The following is a 24,474-nucleotide window of genomic DNA, read 5'->3' as shown; positions in this document are numbered from 1 at the left end:
TCTCTGTGCCAGGTGCTATGGGGAGGCCAAGGAGGCCCAGGTGTGGATCTGCCACAGGCCGGACCCTACCACCTGCCAGGAGCCAGGCCTCCCAGCTGGGAAAGCGGCAGCTCGAACAGGTAAAGGGATCTGCTATAGACGTTGAGCTGAGAGCCTCATCCTGGTCAGCCCCTAGAGGCCATGCCCGGCCCTCCCATCACCCGGGACCTGGGCTCCAGGGACCAGGAGAGAGAGCCTGGGCTCTCCTCAGACCCACAGAGGGCCTCCGTGTCCCCACTGGCACAACAAGGGCTCTGGCTGGAAGACTGCCAAGGCCAGCCATTCTAGGATCTGTGCTGGAGCAACCCAGGGCGGCTTCACAGAGGAAGAGGTGCCGGGCCGTCCCGGAAACACGTCACTGGGTCAAAGAGGAGAGTCCGGGTGGTTGGGCAGAGAGGTGCGCAGTGGCCCCTCTGCCTGCCCACTCGCGTGGGGCCCACAGCCCCGTGGAGACCAGGCTGACACTGGCGCGGAGCCATTCCTCCCCAGACACTCGCCCGCCATCATCCCGGCTGACGACACAGGGGAGCCTCGGGTTGGCCCGGGATGGGGGTGCTGCCTGTCCCCCTCCAAGCCCCCCCTGCTCTCCCCACAGCAAACGGACACCCTCCAGCCACCACGGCTGCCTGCTGATGACCCGCTGTGTCCTCCACGGTGAAAGGCACCCAACTGGGGTCCTGGAAGGTCACAGTCCCGGGGTGAAGGTCACGGTCCCAGAGCTCTCCAAGTACCCTGAACACACCCAGACTGAACGTCCCAACTCGTGACTCCCCACCCGCACCCTTCCTGGCCATTGCGCCCTCCGCGTGGGGCGCGGCTATGGGGTGGATCAGGGGTAACGCATAATTAGTCTCTAGTTAAAAATGGGAAAACTGGGCTTCCCTGGTGGCGCAGTGGTTGAGAATCCGCCAGCCAATGCAGGGGACACGGGTTCGAGCCCTGGTCTGCGAAGATCCCACATGCCGCGGAGCAACTAGGCCCATGAGCCACGGCTACTGAGCCTGCGCGTCTGGAGCCTGTGCTCCGCAACAAGAGAGGCCGCGATAGTGAGAGGCCCGCGCACAGCGATGAAGAGTGGCCCCCGCTTGCCGCAACTGGAGAAAGCCCTCGCACAGAAACGAAGACCCAACACAGCCATAAATAAATGAATAATTTTTTTTTAAAAAGGGAAAACTAATGACTTGTCATTGGTTTCATATGTGTACTCTTTGAAAACTCAAAATCCTAAGAGGAAACATGGGGACACTCAAAGGGTCCCTGGAGGACCCAAGCTGGGGATGCAGACCCGGGGTTCTCCCGAAGACCCCAGCCCTTGGCCTCCAGGCTCAGGCATGGGGGAGATCTGCCCCCCCCTTGCCAGCTGGAGAGCGGGGACAGTGGGAGCTGGCCACTCACCACCCTGACCCCTGCACCTGGCCAGTGGGCATGCCAGTGTTTGCTGAATGAATGAAAGACCACTGAATGTCTGGAATGAAAGCTGTGTCTCGCTCTAAGGAATCCGGACCCCGAGTCTTGAGCCCAAATACACCAGGACCCACTTCCCTGACCCCAGTCTCTGCAGCCCCACAGACCGACCCCGGGCTGCGGCCGGGGACCCTCCTCTCAGCCCATTCCTTCCTGCCCCGTGACACTGACCTGTTCCCCCCGGTCTAAAAGCTGTTCACTCTAAGAGCTTCAACAGAGTGAAGTCACTTCGGCCACACCAAATTTATTTATCGTATTTTTTTGTATTTTTATTAAAGTAAATCTGTAGTTACTATTGCGAAAGGGTGATTGTTGACATTTAAGATTTTGGCCTAAATTCAGTTTAATGATTTTGTTTTCCGCAGCACACAATGCTGAATAAAACTCCAACTAGTTATTTATATTTCAGATGCGTGCTAGTTATTTGTCTTTGATATGCGGGATTTTTTCAAATTAAAAAGTAGAGAGAATTCCCTGGCGATCCAGTGGTTAGGACTCGGCCGGCGCTTTCACTGCTGTGGCCCCAGGTTCAATCCCTGGTCAGGGAACTAAGATCCCACAAGCCGCGCGGCACAGCCAAAAAAAAGTAGAATTCGGAATTTAAAAAATAAAATAAAAAATAAATAAAAGGGACCCAAGAACACTCACCTTGCCTGCGCCCACCTGCCGCGAAGAGATTCGAGCGGGTTCGGGACGTCCGCAGAGAATGAGGCCACGCACTGGCCGAAGCCAGGGGCCATAACGCAGGTGTCACCGGGGCCGAGGTCACAGCCGCCTCATTCCCGGGGCGGGGGGGGGGGGGGGGTGGCCTCATGACGGCCACCGTGGTGACACGGCTGCACCGAGCCCGGTACTGCCACAGCCCAGGCCAAGGGCCTGGTCTTCCCAGGACGGCTAGGAATGGTCCAGTCCTCCCTGGACCAGTGTGCCGGGGACTGGCCACAACTGCCCCCATCAGGCTCTCTCGTCTGCAATCAGCCCAGCGTCAGCCCGTGTTCACGTTCTCCATGAACGTCACGCCCGACCCTCCTCGTTGTCGCCGACTCCTAGCCCTCCTTGAAGGAGCGTCTTCACTTCCAGACACCCAGCGACCCCTACTGCATCCGCGAGGAGCCCCCCAGCATCCCCGAGGCCGCCCTGGGGACCGGCTCTTGACTTCACAGCTGCCTCCCCACGTTCCCACCCGGCTCCCCGGCCCACGAGGAAGCCCGGGGCCTGAGCGAGTACGAGAAATCAACCGCTGATTAATACAAATCTCCGCGGAGCCCAGCCGCCCAGACGTTCACTCTTCATGGAAATTAAGCCACGAGGACCGGACGTGAGGGTTGTTCTAATGACGTTTGCAGGTAGCAGTTAGCCTGGGCGCGTCCCAGCGCTGGCAGGTTTAGTGGGCCAGGTAATGGCATGCAGGTGTGCTGACTGATACCCGCAACACAGGATGGAACCATCGAGAGCTGCTGAGGGGCCCGGGCGCTGTCCGGTTTCAGTTTGCTTTGCAGGCCCTGGAGGCTCCTCTCTACCCCGTTCCTGGGAGGCGGTGGGACAGCCCCAGCCTGCCCTACCCGGCTGAGCTGGGGGGAAAAGAACATCCACCCTTGGCTCTGTCACAGCTGTGACCCCAGAAGTGTCTACCTGCCTGGGTTTCCCACCCAGGGAAGGGGCCTGATACTCAGTGATGGGGAAGCAGACGTGCCTAGTGACCTGGTGGCCTGGTAGGGAGAGCACTGGGGTGGGGAGCTTTGGAAGGCGGGGTTCCAGGAACAGGGGAGAGCTGGGCTGGACTGGGCAGACCCTGGGCATTCTGTGAACATCTCACCAACTGCCCATCAGCAAGTGGCATCTGGCTACCCCTCCCACAGAGGCCCTGTCCTAAAAGCTGAACATCTGTCCTCCCTCAAATATATGGTCAGATGAAAAGGGAAAAAACAAGCCAAAAATATGATTAAAAGATGCGCAAAGACTTGAATGAACATTTCTCCAGAGGAGATACACAGATGGCCAATAAGCACATGAAAGGATGGCCGACATCACTAATCACTAGGGAATGCAAATCAAAACCACAATGAGAGACCACATCACACCCATCAGGGTGGCTATTATCAAACACACACACACACAGAAGATAACAAGTGTTGGTGAGAAGGTGGAGAAACTGGAACCTTGTGCACCGTCAGTGGGATGTAAAATGGTGCAGAAGCCGTGGAAACCATTATGCTGGTGCCTCAAAAAATGTAACACAAAACTACCATATGATCTGGTAATTCCACTTCTGGGTATATAATCAAATGAAATGAAAGCAGGAACTCAAAAAGATATTTGCACACCTGTGCTCATAGCAGCTTGACTGACAATAGCCCCCAACCTCACCTTACCCACAGGTCTCATTTGTAAACAAACCCCACATTCTACAAGGCCTGCCCGAGATCCTGGATCCATACGTGTGAGACTGGAGACCAATCTTCTGCCACGCTTCCCCTCAAGAGCGAGAGCCACCAGGCTGGGGGTGGGGCATCTCCTCTTTGGACCGAGCATGGGCTTCACGCCATAGTGAAGGTGCTCAGCCTTCTGGGGCCCAGAGCCTAGGAAGGTGAGAGGGCTGCAGGTTTAGGAATTCAAGAATAAAAGTGAACAAAGCTTTGCACACACATGGGCACAGCAGCAGTACTCACAACAGCCAAGAGGTAGCAACTGCCCAAATGCCCGGCAATGGGTGATGGATCAACAAGATCTGGTCCAGCCATACAATGGAATATTATCCAGCCTTAAAAAGGAAGGGAATTCTGACACACACTACAGCGTCGATGAACTTGAACACATTATGCTGAGTGAAAGAAGCCAGAACAGAAACTAAAAGCCACATCCCGTATGATTGTGTTTATGTGAAATGTCCAGAATAGGGAGATCTGTAGAGATGGAATAGAGATTAGTGGTTACCAGGGGCTGGGGGATGGGAGAGGAGGAACTGGGGTTTCCTTTGGAAGTTTAATCAAAAAGTTCCGGAACAAGACAGTGGTGACGGCTACACGGCACTGTAAATTAATGGAATGCCACTGAAATGTGTACTTTAAAATGGTTAAAAAGGTAAATTTTACATTAGGTCCATTTTATCCCAATAATTTTTTTTAAAGAACGACGGTCAAAAAGGACGATGCAGGAGGAATACTCCAGGCCTCCAGCCCAAACTCCCTAACCCGCATGACAGGCGGGCAGGGCAGGGCATCTGCGTGCTGAACCAGCACCCTTGCTGCTGAGGACCTGGGGTAAATGGGCAAAGGTCTGAACCACAGCGGGGTCTCTCCCCCAACAAGGTCACAGCCACACACCTTGTGATTCAGAGGCACTGCCCATAAACCCCGAAGGCCTGACCGGCCACAGACCCCCACCTGCCATGTGCCATTTGAAGAAGCAGTATTCCTTGGGAAAGGCCTTCCAGGATGCCAAGAAAGAACACTTTGTTACAATTATTTACACTTTGATTTTTGTTCTTCTTTCCTTCTGGGTCTCATTCAACTCTTTTGCTGCAAACATCAAGTTGTCAGGCTTCAACAGAAACAATGTCTTGGGGCACTAGGGAGAAACAATTAGCCAATTAAAATTTAATTAACTGTGGACACAGACCAAAAAAAAAAAAAAGAATAGCATGCACGAGTGACGCCAGGACTAGCTGAGAAAATTCGATCTCCCAGCCCCATTGGGTGGGGCCCTCAGGGTACAAGTCATGGATGAGAGTGATAATCACGAGGTGTGCAGCTTACGCGACACCCACAGGGACCAGGAAGGCCCCCCAACGACCACCGCCAAGAGGTCAGCCAGCCAGTGCAACCCTCTGTTCACAGATGCGGAAACTGAGGCCAGAGAGGAGCACAGGGGCCTGCCCACATGCCAGGAGGCGCAGCGGCCGAAGCAGGGCTTGGAGGCGATGCTCCTAACCCCGCACCCCGACGTCTCCACTGCACGTGTCTGCCGCCACCATAGGCACCCGAGTTCCCTCTCCCCAGGAATGATCCTAAGTGAGAAAGGAGTCGATGGGTAGGAATCGCCCACCAAGAATCACGGAGCCACCTCCTTGGCCATCAGCTCCTCCCTGAACCCCTTCCAGGGGTAGAGGGGCCAAAACAAAGGCCCAGAGGCTCCCGGGCGTCACACACAAGACCTGCCCATCTCCCACAGGGCGGTGGGCCCAGACCCCTCACAGCTCATCAGACCTGCAGGGACTCAACCACCAAAACGGAAACTTCCGGGGCTCCCCTGGTGGCGCAGTGGTTAAGAATTCCCCTGCCGACGCAGGGGACACGGGTTCGAGCCCTGGTCTGGGAAGATCCCACATGCCACAGAGCAACTAAGCCCGTGCGTCCCAACTACTGAGCCTGCGCTCTAGAGCCCGTGAGCCACAACTACTGAAGCCTGCACGCCACAACTACTGAAGCCCGCACGCCGCAACTACTGAAGCCCGCATGCCACAACTACTGAGCCTGTGCTCTAGAGCCCATAAGCCACAACTACTGAGTCCGCGTGCCACAACTACTGAAGCCCACGTGCCTAGAGCCCATGCTCCACAACAAGAGAAGCCACCGCAATGAGAAGCCCGCACACAGCAACGAAGACCCAACGCAGCCAAAAATAAATAAATAAAATAAATAAATTTATAAAACAAAAAACGAGACTTCCCCAACCCTTGTCCACTATGCGGGTGATGACGGCCAGTGGCTGCCGCCCGGAAACGGAAACAGAGAGAAAACCACTCCCAGCACCAGTGAGAAAACGTGGGGTCAGCATCTGAACGGCTTATTTGACTCTGCGTGTGCCTGCACGTGTGTGTACACGTGTGTGCCCGGTGGTGAGTTCCACTGAAAGCGGACGGGCTGAAAACATCCTGAGATGACAACCCGCAGTTAAAAGGAGGAAATGTTTTCAAGCAGAAGCTCGGGAAGCCTCAGCCAAAAGGCCTGCAGGCGGCTCTGCGGGGCCTGGAGGCTGCGCCCGCTCCCCGGCAGCTGCATTTTAATATTTTAATCAGCAATTAATGCTGAGGAGGCCAGCCTGGATCGCGTCCGGATGGCATCGGGGCGGTGGGGGGCGCTGATGAACTCGCTGCAGCAGGGGCATCAGCAGCAGACAGGCCTCGGCGAGCGCAGAGCAGCCGCGCTCAGCAAACGCATGAACTAACGTCAGGGAAATGAGCGAGCACGGGGAGGCCCGGGCGAGGGGGTCGGGCTGTCGGATGGGTGCCCCAGGGCTGCCTGCTCCCTCCCCGAGCAGAGCCCGGGAGCTGCCTGCATTCATCGAGGAGGAATTGACATCTCGATCCCGAACGCAGGGCAGTGGGATGGACTGTCGGCCACCCCCCTGCCCCGCTGCCAAGGCCACCACCACCGGCTCCGCGCGGGTTGGTACAACGAGGGCACCACCCCCGGGACTCACGCACGCAGACACGCAGCCGCACCGTCTCAAATCTTCCTCCAGCAGCTGAGACGGGGCCCATCTGCAGACCCATTTTACAGATGGGAAAACTACAGCCCCCGGGGGTGAGGCGACCTGTGGGTCAAGCCCACTCCCCAGCGTCACACTCTGTCCCAAGCCCCCAAAGGCGCCTCAGTGGGTCCACTTTTACCTGGCTTCCAGAAGCATCAGCACTCTCAAGAAGTCCGGAGGGCAGTGGGGGTGGGGGGGGGGGATGGTGAGTATTTGCCAGAGGGGCCGGGGCAAGAGAAGGGGTCATGGCAATAGCGGGACAGATGGGAGGTCTGGCAAAGCAAACTGGTTTCCTCCCATGTGCCAAATCCAGTAGACTGTCGCGGTACTGGGGTGCGTGCAGAGGGGCTCGGTGGGAAGGCACTGGGATCCATAAGTGATGCCTGCCCAGGGCTCTGCAGGGGGTGACAGCATGTGCCAGGCGCTGCCATGCCAGGGGGACGGAGGAGGGGAAGGACAGGCTGATGATAAAAGAGGGTCCCAGGCAGAGAGGAAGAGTGGGACAGAGGGCCAGGAGGGAGGGCACCTCTACCGCAGAGACAACCGCCGAGGGGCCCTGGGGCTGGGGCAGCAGATCCAGGCTCTGGACGCAGCCAGAGCAGGTGGCAGCTGACCCGCGGACAGTCGGAGAGACCTGGGATGCTGGCGGACAGGGCCCGCTTCCCACATCCAGGACAGCTGTGACCAGCCGGGCCCTCGGGCAGCCCGTGAGGCCCCAGCCCTAGCCCCACCCCCACCCCCCACCTCCTAGAGCCCTGATCCCAGGGAGGTGGGTTTCCTCGGCTGGTACGGACCCCTCGTTTCAAACTATGCTTTTAACCTCTTCAGAACACTTCCTATAAGCAAGATGTCAGGCAAATACGAAAGAGAAAACAGATAAAAGAGGACTCACTCCGATTCAGCAGGGCCCTGCCTTCCGCCTCCTCCTGGCCTCCAGAGAAGGCCCAGATGGTTTAAAATCCACTGCAGGAGGGAATGCACCGCCTTGTGCCCTTTAAGAGGCTGATGGTCAGCCCTCCCCTCCTGAGTCAGGCCTCCTGTGGCCTCTCCCCAGAGAGCCCTGCCAGCCTCCACGCTGCCTCCGGCCCCCATATCGCCCTCCTGGTCTCCACACTTGGCCCAGACTAGCTTCCCAACCCCCTGCAGATGGCAGGATTCCACAGAGTTGACCACTCCTTGCCCCTGCAAACAGCTGCCTCGCTTGGCAGAGGGAAGGGGCACGGCAGAGTGCAGAACTTGGCCTCCGCTGTCCACAGGACCCGAATCGACCCCCCAGTTCCACCACCGCCGTGGGACACAAGCGAGACGCAACCTCTCTCTGGGCCTCGGTTTCCTTCCTCACTTCCTGAGGCCCCTGAAGATGGCAGGAGCTCGGGGATGCAAAGATCCGGGCACACAGCGCACGGGGCTCTGCAGGAGGCGGGAAGCACAGGAGGGGTGCAGGCGGGAGGGCTCCCGGCAGGGCCGGCACTTGGGGGAACCACTGCGCGCCCCGCCTCGTGCACTGACTCAAGGAGAGGCCTGTCGTCCGCCCCCGGCCGTGCTAAGGGCCAGGTTTAACCGCTCTGGAAGTTTCTGAGCCCAGCAAAATGTTTTCATGGATAATAAATAGGAGAATTCAACCCGTTTACTAGAGGGTGTGCTCTGCTCTGTAACTCAAATGAGAGAAACAGCCTCCCAGACCTTCCTCCCAGGTTGTTAATTCCACTCAAAACAGGGGCTAAAGTGAGCCGAGCTGACCAGGTAGGGCTGCAGGTCCAGGGCGGCCCAGGCTGGGGACACGCAGGGAATCGGGCCCCCGACGTGGGCGATGGGGCCCCACCCGGGGAAAGATCCTGGAGGGGCCTCCCGCCTGGGCCTCCTGACCCACCGAGGGCACCAGGGCCTTCTGCGAGATGCCTCACCCTCACCCCGTCGCCACCAGCAGCTTCCTGGCTCCTCCGGTAAGATCCACAGACTCACACAAAGACAGACTGGTGCACCGCCCCCATCCCAGGTTGGATTCTAGGCACCGGAAGAGAGCATGAACATCCCTACAGTCAGGCAGCCCGAGGTCCGGTCAGGGCACTGTGACCCGCAGCCCTGGTAAGGAAGGACACTGCTTAGACGGTGGATAGCACTGGGCCCTGGGGGCATCCCTCCCGTTTTAAATAGCGCGATTTGAGCCAAGGCCCCAGGGAGGTGAGGGAGGTGGCCCTGTGGTGTGGTGAGAGCCTTACGGGCCGAGGGGCAGCCTGCGGGAAAGCCCGCGATGAGAATGAGAGAGTGAGTGAGCTGGCAGGAAGCCGGGAGCGGGTCCCGTGAAGGACGGCCCAGGACCACCCTGAGCCAGAGGCCGGCCATGGCCTCCTGCAGGCTGGGGTCCACCCCCCGGGCTCTCCCTCCCTCCTCCCTCCCTGCCTGATGCCCACCCACAGGACAGACTCGCCGCCTACAAAGCTTTCTCAGTTCCACCCCTGGCTTCACGGTGCAAGTAAACACGCCCAGTAGGCGGCTGGTCCACGAAGGATCATAATGAAGATGATGATGAAAACTCCGTCTGTTCCCTGACAACCGGGTCCCAGCCCACACAAAGAGCTGTCCGTAACACAGCGCCCGAGGGGCTCCGATCAACGGGGGAGAGCTGGTGCGACCCTTCGCATCTTCCAGACGAGGAAATTAAGTTCCGGGAAAGTCGCCAGCCCAGGGTCACTGCCTGGACCGACCCCAGCAGCAATGGCAGGCAGGACCAGACGTGTTGGCAAAGCCACCACTTCACCGCCCTACGTAGGAGGCTCACGACGAGGAGATGAAGCTGTGCTTCCATGGTGATTTTTATCCACAATCTCTGGGACCAAGACACCAGAGGAAAGCCACAGAAACCCTGCAGCCTCACCAGGATCCTCCGTCCAAAACTGCCAACCAGACTCCATGCTAAGGCATCCCGGGAAGACCCAGCCACTCCCGGCCACCCACTCGGCCTTCCCACGCTCCTTCCCTTCCTGGGCCCCGTGCGTCTGACGGACGCCCAGAAGGACGCCCAGAACTCGAGAAGGATTCACACGCCATCAGGGAGGGAGCAGGGCCCCGGTCATCAGCAGCAAGCCCCGCCGGCTCACGCTCTCCACACCAGCCCGCTTGGCCTTTAGCTCCCGTCTCAGGCCCTTCGCTCAAACCTTCCCTGACGGCACTGGTTTGAGCAGAAACCTAATACCTTTAATGCAACCATTCGGGAAAATACCAGGGACAGGGGCCAAAAAAAAAAAAAAAAAAAAAAGACTTCCGGAACCAACTTTCTGGATCCCTCAGCTCCTGCTGGAGCTTGCTGGATGGGTGAGCAAGAAGAGGGAAAAATTACTAGTAAAAGTGATAAGACCTGTATGTCTGCTTCCTGGCTGAGGCCGCATAACACTACCGCGCCCTGGGCCGTCATGTCCTCGTTCTATCCCTGCAGAAACGAAAGCTGAGAGAGTCCAAGTACACGCAGAGTCCGATCCACACTGGGTCTAACTGACAGGAAGCCCCTCTCCCCGCCGCACACGGCGCCCCCATCGTCGTGCTCTGGATGGATGAGAGAAGGCTGGCTGCACCCGGGGTCCCGCAGCCCTCGAGTGTCTCCGGGGGTCCACCTGCCTGCCGCGGGCCGGGAAGCAGAGGAAGCCCAGCCAGCATGAGCTGCCCCTCCCAGCGCTCCTCCCACGGTCAGGAAACACTTTCTGGAATTTCATGCACCCCAAAACATCAGCTCCTGTCCACACCCGCCCCGAAGGGAAAAGGGGGAAGCCCAGGGGCCAGGGGGCAGGTGGAGGGCCCTGCTGGTTCTGGAAACAGGAAGAATGCCGGCGAATCAGTCCAACTCCGCACGGTGGTTTCCTGGGGAGAGGGGTGATCACTCCCCTACAACGGGGGGCTTTTGCTGCAGCCGAGCTCACACTGCACACGACCCGCTCCGCACCCACACGGCAGAGGAAGGGCTCCGGGGTCACGGCCACACGGTGGGCCAGCACGGCCAGCTCCAGGGGCAGAGTTCAGAGCTTTCACTTTCCCACCCCTTTTTTCCACTGTGAACTGCACAACGGCTAATCTGGGTGACCCTCGGAAGGCAAAGGTCATGCAAGTCTCTCTGTTTGATCTCTGCCATAGTAAGTGTTTAATAAATTCTTGGTAAATTGAATGCTTAACGGGCGGATGAGTGGAAGGACCAAGGAATGAATGCCTTTTCGCTTCCCAAGGAATGACTCCAATTTGAGAGACTTGGGGAGCTGAGAGGCAGCTGTTTAGAAAAAGAACACCACCACCCAGAACCCAAACAGGACCTGAATGCTATAAGCCTCCTTCAATAATAGCAAAGAAAAAAAAAACCTGGAAATTTCTAAACCAGCCTAAGACTAACTAGCCAGCTATCCCGTAAGGATCCTTTCTGCTCCTGAATCCTATGTAAGTGGAGGACGCCCAGGCAAAAAGTGCGAAAGAAACCTTGCCCCTCAAATCCCTGCCCCCACCCACCCCCATGAGAGACCACAGCCGCCCCCAAGCCCTTTCCCAACCATCCAAGAATTGGCCTCAGTGTCACTCTCAACACGGGCTCCAGGCAGTTTTCCGGTCGGCAGAGACTGGAATCGCCCCTAGGGACCGGTCCTTCCACCCGCGCTGGGCCAGCGGTGGCCGTCAGGGAAGAGCAGAACAAGCATCCCATCTTCGTGGTCTGACATCACTGAGCAGCGCCAGGCGCATCTGGACTAGCCTGGGCGTCCCCACTGGATGGGGCTCCTGGAGGGCAAGAGGCGAGTCTGGGCCGTGGGAACCTTGGTGAGTGTGCCCAGAGCCAAGTCTCCACATGATGACGGCCTTCCCAAGCCCATCCCAGGAAGTCACACCTGAGTGAGGAGCCCGACCTCCCCAGACCTGCTCCCTGTCCCGCAGTCTGGAGCCCCAGCTCTGCCTGCCCGTCCACAGCTGCCCTGGGGCAGGGACAGTCCCCAAACGGGACCAGGGCAGGCAGCAGTGCAGCGGGCAGGAGCCGGGGTCTTGCTTACGTGTGTGCTTTCCAGAGGATCCTGTCCCCGGACATCGGGGCGACGAGCCGAGTAAAGCAGGCTGTGGTCAGCGGCTCCCACGTGGGGAGAAGCTCCTCTCGGCGCCCCAGCCCCTGCTGGCGCCATGTCAAACTCAGCTCGGGGTGCTGACCACGGGTTTACCGCGCTCAGAAAACTAGGCAGGGAAGCGGGAGAGCAGCACAGGGAGGACGGCGGGAGGGCCAGAGTGGGCTCCGGAAGTCTGCACGAATACAACGGTGGAGAAAAACTAAGAGAGGGGAGGCTGCCACCAAGCTGTGCTGGTCTAGCTTCATTTCCACCAAACCTGGGGGTGGGGAGGGACCAGGAGCAGCGGCACCGCCGTTTAATGAGCACCTACTAGGGGCCGGGCACCATGCAGAGGGCTCCCCGGCCCACGTGGTCCTCGGCAAACCGAGGTAGGTCAGAGTCACTGTGTCACCTGCCAAAGTCATCGGCCAGTAGGTGGACCCAGATTTTGAACCAGGTCTGTCGGACTCAACGTGAAGACCGGGAGCAGAGCCAGGGCGGCCCTGCCCTTGCCAGAGCCTCGGGGTCTCCCTGCAGGACGTGAGGCTGAGCCCAGGCCTCTCGGCTCCTCCGTTCCATTCCCGGTCCCCACACCGTGACTCAGTCCAGATCCACTGCCCACTCCTGGCGTGCCCTGAGCGGCCCCTCTGCAGGCAGCTGGCACGCCCCCCCGGGGTCAAACCACCCCACTGCAACCGCTGACGACCACGAGGGGCGCCCCCTTTCAAAGTGCTCGGCCATGGTTGGCAGGTCATGTGACGAGAGTTGAATCCAAATTTGTGTATGTCTTACATCACTGCACTCGGCTCAAGCAAAGTAATGAGCACCTACTACAGGCTGGGCACTGTGTGTGTCACAGCTGGCCAAGAAATGGGTTTGGCCAGGGTTTATCCTGTCTTTTTCTCTATGCAATTATTTTAAATACCAGTTGTGTGTATGAGTGTTTGTGCGTGTGTGCGCGTCTGTGTGTTTGTGTGTGTTCCGAAGGCCGTTCCCCAAAGTCCAGAGCCACTGGCTCCTCCCCTGCCCAGGGCACTGCTGGTCACAAGGAGAAATAAGAACAGGAGAGAGGTTCTAATCCATTTAAAAGCAAGACTGTGAAAACTGAGGAGCCCGCTTGTGGGAAAGGACACCAGCACAGCTCCCAAGGCTCCTGCCCCAGCAGACACGCCCCCAGGCAGAGGGGAAGAAGGCGGCCTCAGAGTCCTGGGCAAGTGCCCTACAGCCAGAGGGACTTGGGCGAGTCATTTAAGAGAGGAAGAGAAACCTCTAAGAGCTGGGTGCGGACACAAAGAGACAGGCTCTTGAACAGGTCCCCGAATCTCGTTTCTAGAGAATTTCAGAACTGAAGAAGAGGACCGTCAGGCCCAGGTGGCTTATGGGAAAGTCCTAGTTATTGATGCTAATTTGACACTTCACAGCACTTCAAATAAGGGCTCCTCTTGGAACTGACTTCTCAGCATTTGCAAGTGCAAATACAAAACTCCCCTTGCGTTTCATAAATCATGTATTCACAGAACTCTTCCGCAAACACCAGGTCCCTTATGATAATGGTCCTCAGATAAAGCAGGCAATAAATATCCTCTGATATTTCCCATCAACAGGTGGAAATGGCCCCGGGTAGTCCTGTGCCGGCAGCAGAGGGAAGGGCCTCCAAGAGCACGCAGGAACTCAGGAACAGCTGGGCCACAGGGCGGCAAAGAGCCAGGCCTGATTCAAGCCCTCGGTCCCCGATCCATCAACAAGGTATCACGTCCTGACCCCATCTTTTAAAAGGAGGGACCTTGGAACTGTTGGCTTCCAGATGGAACGTGACACCCTGCTTTGACACTCTGAACGCAGGCTCACCAGGAAGCCACAACGAGCCACACCCTCACCTGGCCTTTGCACCTGCCCGGCCTCAGGTTCCCCTCACCTGTGCCAGCAGGACTCCCAGACAGCTGCCCGGGACACTTTCTGAGAACACGGGGAGACTTCCCGGGTTATCTGCCACGGACCTAGGGGATCACCTCCAGGGACCAGGGAGTTCAGATAATCACCGCCCCCTTGCCCGACACCTGCTCAGAGCCAGACGGCCCTGCTTGTTTCAGTATAATCTTGACGGCTCCCTTCTCGGAGCACCAGAGTAAAAGCGGTACCTGCATCACCTCAGCCGACCCACAGAGCTGGTGCCCTTTCTCCCACAAAGAATGGGAGACTCGGGGCAGGAAGTAAATGCTTAGGGTCGCTCAGCTAGAAAGGCAGGGCCAGGGATGCATCCCCAGTACCAGCCTCGTCCAGGCCCGGCTTCCCCCCCATCCTCCTGGATCCAGGATGCCTGACTTCACCCCGAACAGCTTAAGAGGCGGGAGGGGCCGTCCCGCTGCCCCAGCCCCCGATGCGCCCCCTCCTGTTTGTAACACAGCCAGGCCCGCACCTGCCCACCGGGCTCTGCGCGGAGGGGCCGGGCCCATCCCAGAAAGAGGCCACTCACCTTCCCAAAGTCTCGGACATCGAAGAGGTCGAAGGGGTCAAACAGCTCGCTGTTCCTGAGTCCAAATTTGTCGTGGCAGACTTTAAGGAAGGTGCGGATGTTCTTCAAACACAGGAACTAGAAGAGAGAAGGGAAAATTACTCAACCTGCACGGTCTGTACGGCAGTAATGCTAACAGCTGCAAACTCTGCTTCCGTGCGCCGACCTGGACCAGCACTTCCCTGCTCGGAGGAGACACCACGGCCATCCCACTGGCCCTGGCCATTCCTGGCCATTTGCCCCGTGCTCCTGCCCAGGGATCCACACGTTTCAACTCCGACAATCACGGCTGGAACAAAATATGCTGGTTTTCAGTCGGCAGGCACAGAGCGGGCGCACACACAAGTGCACACTGCCTTCCCCACACAGACACAGCCCCCGTTACTTTACACATGACAAAGCCCTACAGCAGCCATGGGGACCCCTGGAGCAGCACATGCCAGACACAGCAGGGGGCCACTGGGAGCACAAAGGCCAGCATCTAAATCCCAGATCAGCCTCCACGGTACCTCCTCCACCCAGTAACCCAGTATCTGAGCTCCCAGCTGGCAGTGGGCTTGGCAACACAATCGGAGGCATGGGGTGAGGGGGCAAACAGGGTCGCCGGCTTCAGTCCCTGTGGAGAAAGCTGGTAAAGACTTGGGGGCAGCAGGCAAGGTGGCCTGGAGCGCAGACCTTGGAGTCACAGGGCCCCGGGTTCGAATCCTGTCCAATGACTCTAGCGGGACCAGGGGAGAGTGGCTTCGGCTCCTGATGCCTGGTTCCCTAACAGGACGTGCCTGGCTGGGTTAACTATCCACCCTGACGGCGCAGGCTGGGCATTAGGTAGGTGGGAGCCATCCGCCCACCCAGTCCGGTTCGGCGTGGGCGTCCATGAGGTGAGGACCATGGTGCACACAGCTGAACGCTAACCCAGGGTTCAGACCAGTTGTCCCCATGGTAACCACTCACTAAGGGCCCAACAGCTCAACTTCAAGAGACCTGCAGACAGCCTGGACTCCTACCGGAAATTTAGACGAACAGACAGATCTAGATGAAGGACAGGTCAGAATCAGAAGCTACACAGGCCCAGCGTAAACCAAGATGCGCTGAGAACGCCCACGGGGCACACGGCGCCCCAGCAGAGACGCGAATCTCCCCACCCAGCCGCACCCAGCGGGCATCACCCCCGGCTGGGAAGCACCCCCCTCATCGGGCCACTCCTCCCTCCTGGCTGGGGCTGGTCACTAGTCAGAGACGACCCCAGCTTACGTGCTTGTAGTGTATTAACTATTCTCTATCTGCGTGTGTGGGTATCTGGGTGTGTGGATCTCTGTGTTTCCCTCTGTGTATCAGGATGTATCTGTGTGTGTATCTCTGTGTGGTTATCTGTGTATATGTGTGTTTGTGTGGTTCAGTGTGTATCTGTGTATCTCTGTGTGTTTATCTGTGTATATCTCTGTGTTTGTGTGGTTCAGTGTGTATCTGTGTGTTTATCTGTGTATATCTCTGTGTTTGTGTGTATCAGTGTGTATCTGTGTTTGTATCTCTGTGTGTTTATCTGTGTATCAGGATGTATCTGTGTTTGTATCTCTGTGTTTATCTGTGTGTATCTGTGTGTATCTGTATTTGTATCTCTGTGTGTTTATCTGTGTGTATCGGGATGTATCTGTGTTTGTATCTCTGTGTGTTTATCTGTATATATCTGTGTGTTTGTGTGGTTCAGCGTGTATCTGTGTGTGTATCTCTGTGTGTTTATCTGTATATATCTGTGTGTGTGTATCCGGATGTATCTGTGTTTGTATCTCTGTGTGTTTATCTGTGTATATCTCTGTGTTTGTGTGGTTCAGCGTGTGTGTGTGTGTGTGTGTTTATCTGTGCGTATCAGGATGTATCTGTGTTTGTATATGTGTATTTATCTGTGTGTATCTGTGTGTGTGTGTGTATCTGTGTGTGTGTATCTCTGTGTGTATCAGTGTGTATCTGTCTGTGTATGTCTGTGTGTGTGTGTATCTTTTCTGAACACCTGAGAGTGAACTGCAGACGTGACCCCCTTCCCCCAAACATCTGAGCACAGATTTCCTGAGAACAAGAACACCCCCTCCACAATCGCAGCACCAATGTCAAAATCAGGCAATTAACATAGGTCCCACACCTTACCTCATCTAGAGACAGGATTCACATTTCTTCAATAGATAAAGATAAAGGACAATCAAAACGTCCTGATAGAAAAAAAAAAAATTCTGGCCCAGCATCCAATCTCGGCCCACACACGACTTTAGTCATCACGTCCCTTTTGTCTCCATGAACCTAGAAGAGCATTCTCCAACAGAACTTTCTGGAAGGATGGAAATGTCCTGTGTGCGCCGTCCAGTAGGGCAGCACCAGGCACACGTGCCCGCTGAGCGCTTGAGATGTGGCCAGTCCGACTGAACAACTGCACTTTTTTTTTTTTAATAAATTTATTTATTTATTTTTGGCTGCGTTGGGTCTTTGTTGCATCACACGGGCTTTCTCTAGTTGCAGCAAGCGGGGGCTACTCTTCGTTGCGGCGCGCGGGCTTCTCACTGCGGTGGCTTCTCTTGTTGTGGAGCACAGGCTCTAGGCGCGCGGGCTTCAGTAGTTGTGGCGCACGGGCTTAGGTGCTCCGCAGCATGTGGGATCTTCCCGGACCAGGGCTCGAACCTGTGTCCCTTGCATTGGCAGGCAGATTCTTAACCACTGCGCCACCAGGGAAGCCCAACAACTGCACTTTTAATGTAACTTTATTCTAATGAATTTAAATTTAATAGCAAAACCGGCTACAGCTACTGGTTTAAACGTGTGGACCTAGAACACTCCAGTCTTTGTCTTCCTTGACCTGACATTTTTGAAAAACACAAACACAAAAAGACAAATACTGTAGGATTTCACTGACATGCGGGACCTAGGATAAGTAAATCCACAGAGACAGAAAGAGGGCGGAGGCCGGGGACTTAGTGTTTAATGGGGACAGGGTTTCAGTTCGGGAAGAAGAACAAGTTCTGCCTGTCACACAGCATTGTCAATGTAAATGCCACTGAATCGTACAGTTAAAAATGGTTAAAAAGGTAAATTTTTTTGTTTGTTATTGGTGTTAACCTGTTTTATTGTGAAGCATAACACACACAATGGATCCCCAGAAGAAAAAGGTAGATTTTTGTTTTTGGCCGCACCCTGCCCTGCGGCATGTGGGATCTTCGTTCCCCAACCGGGGATCGAACCCGCACCCCCTGCATTGGAAGCGCGGCACCTTAGCCACTGGACCGCCAGGGAAGTCCCAATGGTAAATTTTATGTCTTGTATTTCACCACCATAAAAAATTTTAATTCACAAAACAGACCCACAGGGAGGAGGCCACGTGACGATGGAGGTGGAGACTGAGGTGATGCGCCCAGGAGCCAAGGAAGCCACCAGGAACTGGGAGAGGGCCTGGGACACATTCTTCCACCAAGACCCCAAGAGACAGCCCACCCTGTGGTCACCTGGATCTCAGACGCCCAGAACCGCGACTTCAGCTGTTTCAACCCCCCCAGCTCCCCCCACCCAGAGGAGGGGCCTGAACCAGAGCCACCCCGGCCCCCTCAACCCTGCAGCTCCAGACCCTCCTCCTCCCGCCCGCCCTGCAGGACCGGCTGCGGCGTCCAGCCCAGCTCCAGCCTTTTCTGCACCACTCGCCTCTGATTTCCACTAAGCCTCTATTTTAATTCCTCCTCAGCCTCCCATTTTTAGAGTTAATTACACAGTTCCTAACCATAATCGCAGCCGGCAAGGCCAGGCTTCCTTTGGGGGCTCAGGCGGGGGCAGGAGACCCGTGGGCACAGTGTCTGACCGGCCTGGTCCCACCCCCACTGTGGTCGCTTGGGCCCCTCACCTTCCAGAACCGCTCCCCGTGATGCTCTGGGCCCACCGCAGGCTGGCGGCGGACAACAGCCGCACAGACAGACTCGGACCGCAGGGGAAGGGGCACGGCAGGGCTGGGAGAAAGCACCCGGGCCGGCAGCGGTTCACGGGGGCCTGTGCGCCTGGCACTGTGCTGCAGCCTCTGCCCTCCCTCCAGGAATTCACCCCATTTCACAGGTAAGGTAACTGACGCCCAGGCAGTGGAGAACTTTGGCTCCAGATTAAAAGGTGGCCAAGCCAAGATTTGAACCCACGTGTGCTTCCAGAGTGCTGAAGGCCCTTTGAGAGGATGGGGCCTACCTCCAGGGTGCTCTGAGTCCTGGGTCCCCCTTGTCCGCTGTGCTTACCAACAACATCCCTTTCACTCCCATAAGTGGCCCTGTTTGAATAAGTGACACGGTCACCGTTCTCCCTCATTATACAATTAGGGAAACTGAGGCCCAGAGACTCACCTTCCTCCAGTCCCCTCCTCCCCCACCACCCCTGGGCCCGGGAGGGTGCGTGGCCGGAGCCTGGCCAAGCAGAGCCTCATGGCCCCTCACTCCCAGCAGAATCAGCTTCTGACTCTGGGACGGAGACTCCTGAGGGGTGAGGGTGAGGGGACCAGGGCTGAAGCGGCTGCAGGCACGTCTCAGTCACAGGCTGGGTGACAGTGGGCGGGGGCAGCGGCCAGTGTGAAGCCAGAAGCTGCCCATCCTTGTCCTGTGGCCAGAGAAGGCCTGACGGCAGGCCGTGTCCCTGTGGCTTCAGGGGCAAGTGGCATTCTTCTGTCTCCTCGGCCCGCGGGGCCCTCTATGAAGGGCGGCCACAATAAGGGTCTGTCCCGGGAAAACTGGCCCCTTGACAAGTGGCCCAGACCGGAGGCAGCGCCGTTGTATTGGTTGAGGGCATCCCGTGGGGCGTGGGCTCCCCCAGCCCCAGACACGGGGCTGGGGGGGTCCCAAGCAATCCCTCATTGAGGCCTGGCCACTGCGCCGAGAGGTGGGACCGCCTATGTCCTCTAGTCCCAAGCCCTTTTCAGCCTCCTCAGACCTGGTCAGGCTGAAATCAGATCAGCGTGAGGACGCAGGCTCCACGGGCGGCCGCCCACCTCCCCAGGCACAGCCGGACAGGACAGCCCAGGCCCGCTGCTCGCTGTCACCTGTCACTTAGCTGTCCCCAGGCCCCAGCGCAGGGATCCTGGTCGTGATAGGCAGAGCAGGGTCCTGAGAGCCAGGGGACGTGTCTGAGCCTCGTGGCCCCCGTGCACCCTCGGGGGGGGTGGGAAGTGGGGGGCTTCCTGGCCAGGCTCAAGCGGCTCCACTATGGCCTCCTAGTGGTCAACCCACTGATCACGGAGACACCGCCAGGGACAGCCCCACCCCGTGGAGGAGACACAGAGGCCCTGCCCCACTGGGCGAGCAGCCTTCAGGCCACCAGGGCCCCTCCTGTTACCCCCCCAGGCTTGCTGTCCCCCAGGCAGTACTGGGACGGGGCCCCCGGAGCTCACATCCACTGCTCACGCGCCTCAGCACTGAGAGGCTGGTGCAAAAGGGGGAGCTGAGGCGCAGGGTGCTGAAGCCACTTGCGTGAGGTCACCTGGCAGCAGGGAGCCCGGGATTTGTGGTTTGAATGCAGGTGGCCGGGGAACCGCCCACAGGGCGAGGGAGGGAGGTAATCAGGGCTGCTTTCGGTCCTGCTCCAGTGACAAACCTATTACCGCCTGCGACGGCCCCCTGAGCTGTGCACCCCATTCCACAGATGGACAAAGTGAGGCTCAGGGCAGCTAGACCAAGGGTGGGTCCAAGTTCCTGCCAGAAACCGTGCAGCTGGGATGATGACCACAGGCCCCTGCCTGGAGGGGGGAGGGGAAGCCGTGTGGAAGCCCAGGATAAGGGGAAGGGGCGGGGTCTGTGTGTTCAAGGCCTGGCTGGCTGCCCTGCCCCTTGGAGCCCCCAGGGAGCTGTGCTGGGCCATGAGGGAGGCGCCCGGCCCCCGGGTGCTGGGCTCTGTGGGATGTGACTCACCCCTCTGTGCAGACCTGGCTCCTGGTTCCAACCCCCCTCCCCCACCGTGTGCGCTTGGCAAGCCTCACTGCTACAGTGAGGGGCTAGACTAGGGTCCGAGGATCCCAGGCGTCTCACACTGGCTCGTAAGAATCTCCAAAGCTCCCACGTAGCAAGGGTTTCCATGGCACCAGGCTCTGGGCTAAGGGATGGGCTGCTCACAGCATCCCACAGTCATTACACCGACTCCTAATTCACCGACGAAGAGACTGAGGTCCCAAGAGGTTACCTAGCCTGCCCAAGGTCACTAGCAAGCACGTGACAGAGCTGGGAACAGATCTGGGTCCGTTTAACCTCCACGGCCAGACTCTTGATAGTTTATAGGTTTCTGAGCAGGGAGTCAGTAAGATTTTTTTAAAAAAAGAAAATAATACTTGCAGGAAAATTAAGTCTGGTCGGGGTGATGGGGAGACACTGAAGGTAGGAGCCCAGCCTTTGGGCTCGACAGGCAGGCTCCACACACAGAAATCGCGGCTCACGAATCGGCCAGTGGGTGGGGGAATTTGACTGCTGCGCAGGAACCGACCAGCATGCCCCACTTCACTGTTCACTGAGACCTTCTGCTTTTAGGTCTGCGTTCGATCCATCCCTACGATGGACTTTTATTTTGAACCCTAGTTTGCAGGTGTGGAAACCGAGGTTCAGAGATTTGGCAAGGAGGGTTGACCTCTCCTGGTGCCCTCTTGCCTCTTACAGGGCTTGTCCCAGGGGAAGAAGTCCCTTTGGCTGCCCCCAGGCTAAGTCAGGAGGCCAGCAGCCTTCAGCTCCCAGAAGTGATTGGGGCCCACATCCCTGCCAACATTCCTCCCCCCACCAGCCTCCGCACATGGTCCCCGACATGCAAAGCTCCTCTGGGCACTCTGGCTGGCATCCCCGGCCCACCCACTCCACCACACAGTCCCACCACCCCTGGGGTCTCCAGGGCAGGGCAGGAAGGCACAGACGCACATTCCAGCCCAGACCCTGGCCTGGCCGCTGGGCTGTGCCTGCTCCAACTCAACGGCCCCATCTTCTCCCGCCTCAGTTTTTCCATCTGTAAAATGGGGAAGTCTTGCCCCCTGACTCCTACAATGCTGGGCCCCTCACTCAAGAAAACTGCTTTACGAAGGGACAATTGAGACTGAGACCACCTGTCTCAGGAGGTCCCAAAGTCCCTGTGCCCAGAGCTTCCCTGGGCCACCATGCCCTGCAAGGGGGGAGGTGGGGTCTGGCCCTGACGGCCCCGCCAGGGCCCTGTGATCTGCACTCCCTCCTGGACATAGTCAGCCGGAACTGAGGAGTGGCCGCACCCCAGACGGAGCTGGCCCTTCATCCACACCTCTGCCGGCCTCTAATCTTACCAGCCTAACTCCTCCAAGCGGATGCTCAGGGACCAGGGGAGGAACCAAGGCCTCCAGGACAGGACGTGTCTGAGGCTCTCTTGCTCACGGCCACAGCAGCGGGACAAAAGCGCGTTGAAGAGCATCCTCCCAGCACCCCCCAGCCGTAAGACAGACCCCTGGACCCCCGGAGAGGGACCCGGGCACGCCAGCCACCCAGGTATCTCGAGAACAGGAGCTCTGTTTTAAAAACCCCTGCATCTTTCTGCAAGGCGGGGGTCTCCACATCTGAAGTTCACGCTCTACAACACAGGCTCCAAAAAGTGCCCATGGACAGCACTGAGTTTCTTGAAATATTTCAACAACCGGCACTAAAACTGCACTTCACGATGACAAGTCGCTTTGCTGCAGCTGGAGCAATGCTACCCGCCCCCGCCCTGGGGCCAAGCTGCTGAGCCTGTCGACCTGTCGATCAGACGCTCTGACAGGCAGCTGACGACGAGGTCTTTGATCCATAAAAAATGGGAAAAGGAATCAATTTCTTGTTTTATTTATGCCACGCTCATTCCAAAAAACATCTTAAATGACTTCGTTACTATTTAAGAGAGGCAGCTTACTGGAATGGATCTTTGAAATTTGGGGCCCTTGGGGTAAATAAACAGGGGGCCTGGAGGTGACAAGCTGGCCAGATATTCCATGGGGGGCAGGGGCCAAGACCCTCTTCTCCCCCTGGGTCCCAAATACCCTGGGCAATGACCCACAGCCAGGGTTCAATGTCTAGTGAATGAATGAATGAATGAATGAACAGATGACCGTCTACAGAGCATTAACTGACATCTCTGAAATGGCCCAGCTTTCCCCCCAAGCAGCAGGGATTCCAAGATGGCTTTACAGGCATCTGGGGCCCCTGGACGGCTGCAGCTGCGTGGCGGGAACCCTCCCTTCCAGAAGCATCTCTTCCAAAAATAAAGGGGCAGGTGGAATTTGGGGTTGGCCATGACCACTCACTCCAGCACCCATCAGTACCATCCTCGGGCCTCCATGCACCAGCCAGGTAGGGTCCATAAGCCCAATGACACCTCCGGCAGGGAGGGATTACTTATCACCCATCTTACAGAGAAGGAACCAGGCTCGGGAGGTCGGGATCTGGGACTGGAATCAGTCCTTCCAAGTCCACAGCCCCGGCTTCCCACGCCGTCGGGGGCCGAGCCACCATGACCGCCCCCAGCACTGAATGCAGGGGCTCCCAGGGGGAGAGGCCGGTGCACCTACAGCTCACCCACGGCTCTAGGCAGGGAACGCGCAGGCCCAGCCGGGCATTTACTGGGGAGCGTCGGGGACCCGATTATGTCTGGACAATTTAACAGGAGCACTTCCTCCACTCAGGCCGTTTCCTCAGCTGCACACGCACCAGGAGACGGGGGCTCACGTGGGCGCCAGCAGGCTGACGGATGAACCCCAGCGGCCTCTGTGCAGGGCCCACTGCAGGGAGCGGAGGGGGTTTTCTTTGTGCACCGAGGCCCTCCAGGGGCTGGCCTCGCCCCACATCGCGGGCAGGCCATGTGCGATGGCAGCATCAGGCCCACCGCTGTGCCCGCCCCTCGCCGTCACGTCGAGTGGCTTACCCCACAGCCGCTAGGTTTTTGTCCAGAAAGGACCGAGTCACCCGTCTGGCTTGAAGTCTAACGCTCACTGGTGCTGAAACATCATCGGGTGGAATTCCACTTTCTCCAGTAACAGATCATCAGCTGCCGGGCCTGCGCTGGGTGCACCACGGAGCTCTTTACGTCCACGGTCTGCGCGTTCCTCTCCCCGACTCACGAGCTATCACATGTGCCCGTTTCATGGCTTGGGGTCCGCCCGGTTCAACCCGCAGCGAGGGGAGGGCCAGCTCTGACCCATGTGGTCTGGTCCAGCCTGGGCCACGAAGCAAGCCACCTCCCACGAGGGACCTGCCCACAAAGCCATGGGCGGGGGAAGCCCCTCTGGGAACGACATCGGAGGAGGCCAGGGCCAACCCGCTGGGGTGACAACAGCTGCACTGATCTCCGTGAGCTGGTGCCTCTCTGCCTGATGCCAGCTCTCCTGGGAGGAAGGGGCTCCCCAGTGATGCTGGCCCCTCCCCTTCCCCGGGACATTACCCTCCCGCCATGACCACCAAAGTGTGATTCAAAACGCACTCTGGGGACTTCCCTGGTGGCGCAGTGGTTAAGAATCTGCCTGCCAATGCAGGGGACAAGGGTTCGAGCCCTGGTCCGGGAAGATCCCACATGCCGCGGAGCAACTAAGCCCGTGCGCCACAACTACTGAGCCTGCGTGCCACAACTACTGAAGCCCGCGCGCCTAGAGCCTGTGCTCTGCAACAAGAGAAGCCACCGCAATGAGAAGCCCACGCACCGCAACAAAGAGTAGCCCCGGCTCGCAGCAACTGGAGAAAGCCCGCATGCAGCAATGAGGACCCAACACAGTCAAAAATAAATAAATAAATAAAATTTAAAAAAAAAACAAAACAAAACGCACTCTGCCTCCTAGGTGCTGCAAGAGGGGGTGCCTCTAAGGCAGACCCCAAGTCCGGCCCCAGAAAGCTTCCTGACCCCTGAGCCCGGACCCTTCTCCCACAAGAACGCCCTGACCCATTTCCAGTGCCCTCTGGCCACTTC

General features: G+C 57.7%; 1 protein-coding gene across 4 annotated transcripts in view; it reads right to left on the bottom strand.

Annotated features, from left to right (window-relative positions):
- VAV2 (vav guanine nucleotide exchange factor 2) overlaps positions 1 to 24,474 on the bottom strand; it is a 181,940-nt gene that overhangs the window by 125,458 nt on the left and 32,008 nt on the right. For all 4 annotated transcript variants that reach the window (XM_059925984.1, XM_059925985.1, XM_059925986.1 and 1 more), the window contains exon 2: positions 14,512 to 14,628. In XM_059925984.1, coding sequence (XP_059781967.1) covers positions 14,512 to 14,628 — 117 coding nt within the window. The remainder of the gene's footprint in view (positions 1 to 14,511; positions 14,629 to 24,474) is intronic.

Source organism: Balaenoptera ricei, chromosome 6 (genome assembly GCF_028023285.1).
Source record: "Balaenoptera ricei isolate mBalRic1 chromosome 6, mBalRic1.hap2, whole genome shotgun sequence".
NCBI lineage: Eukaryota > Metazoa > Chordata > Mammalia > Artiodactyla > Balaenopteridae > Balaenoptera > Balaenoptera ricei.
This window is presented reverse-complemented; position numbering and strand designations above follow the sequence as displayed.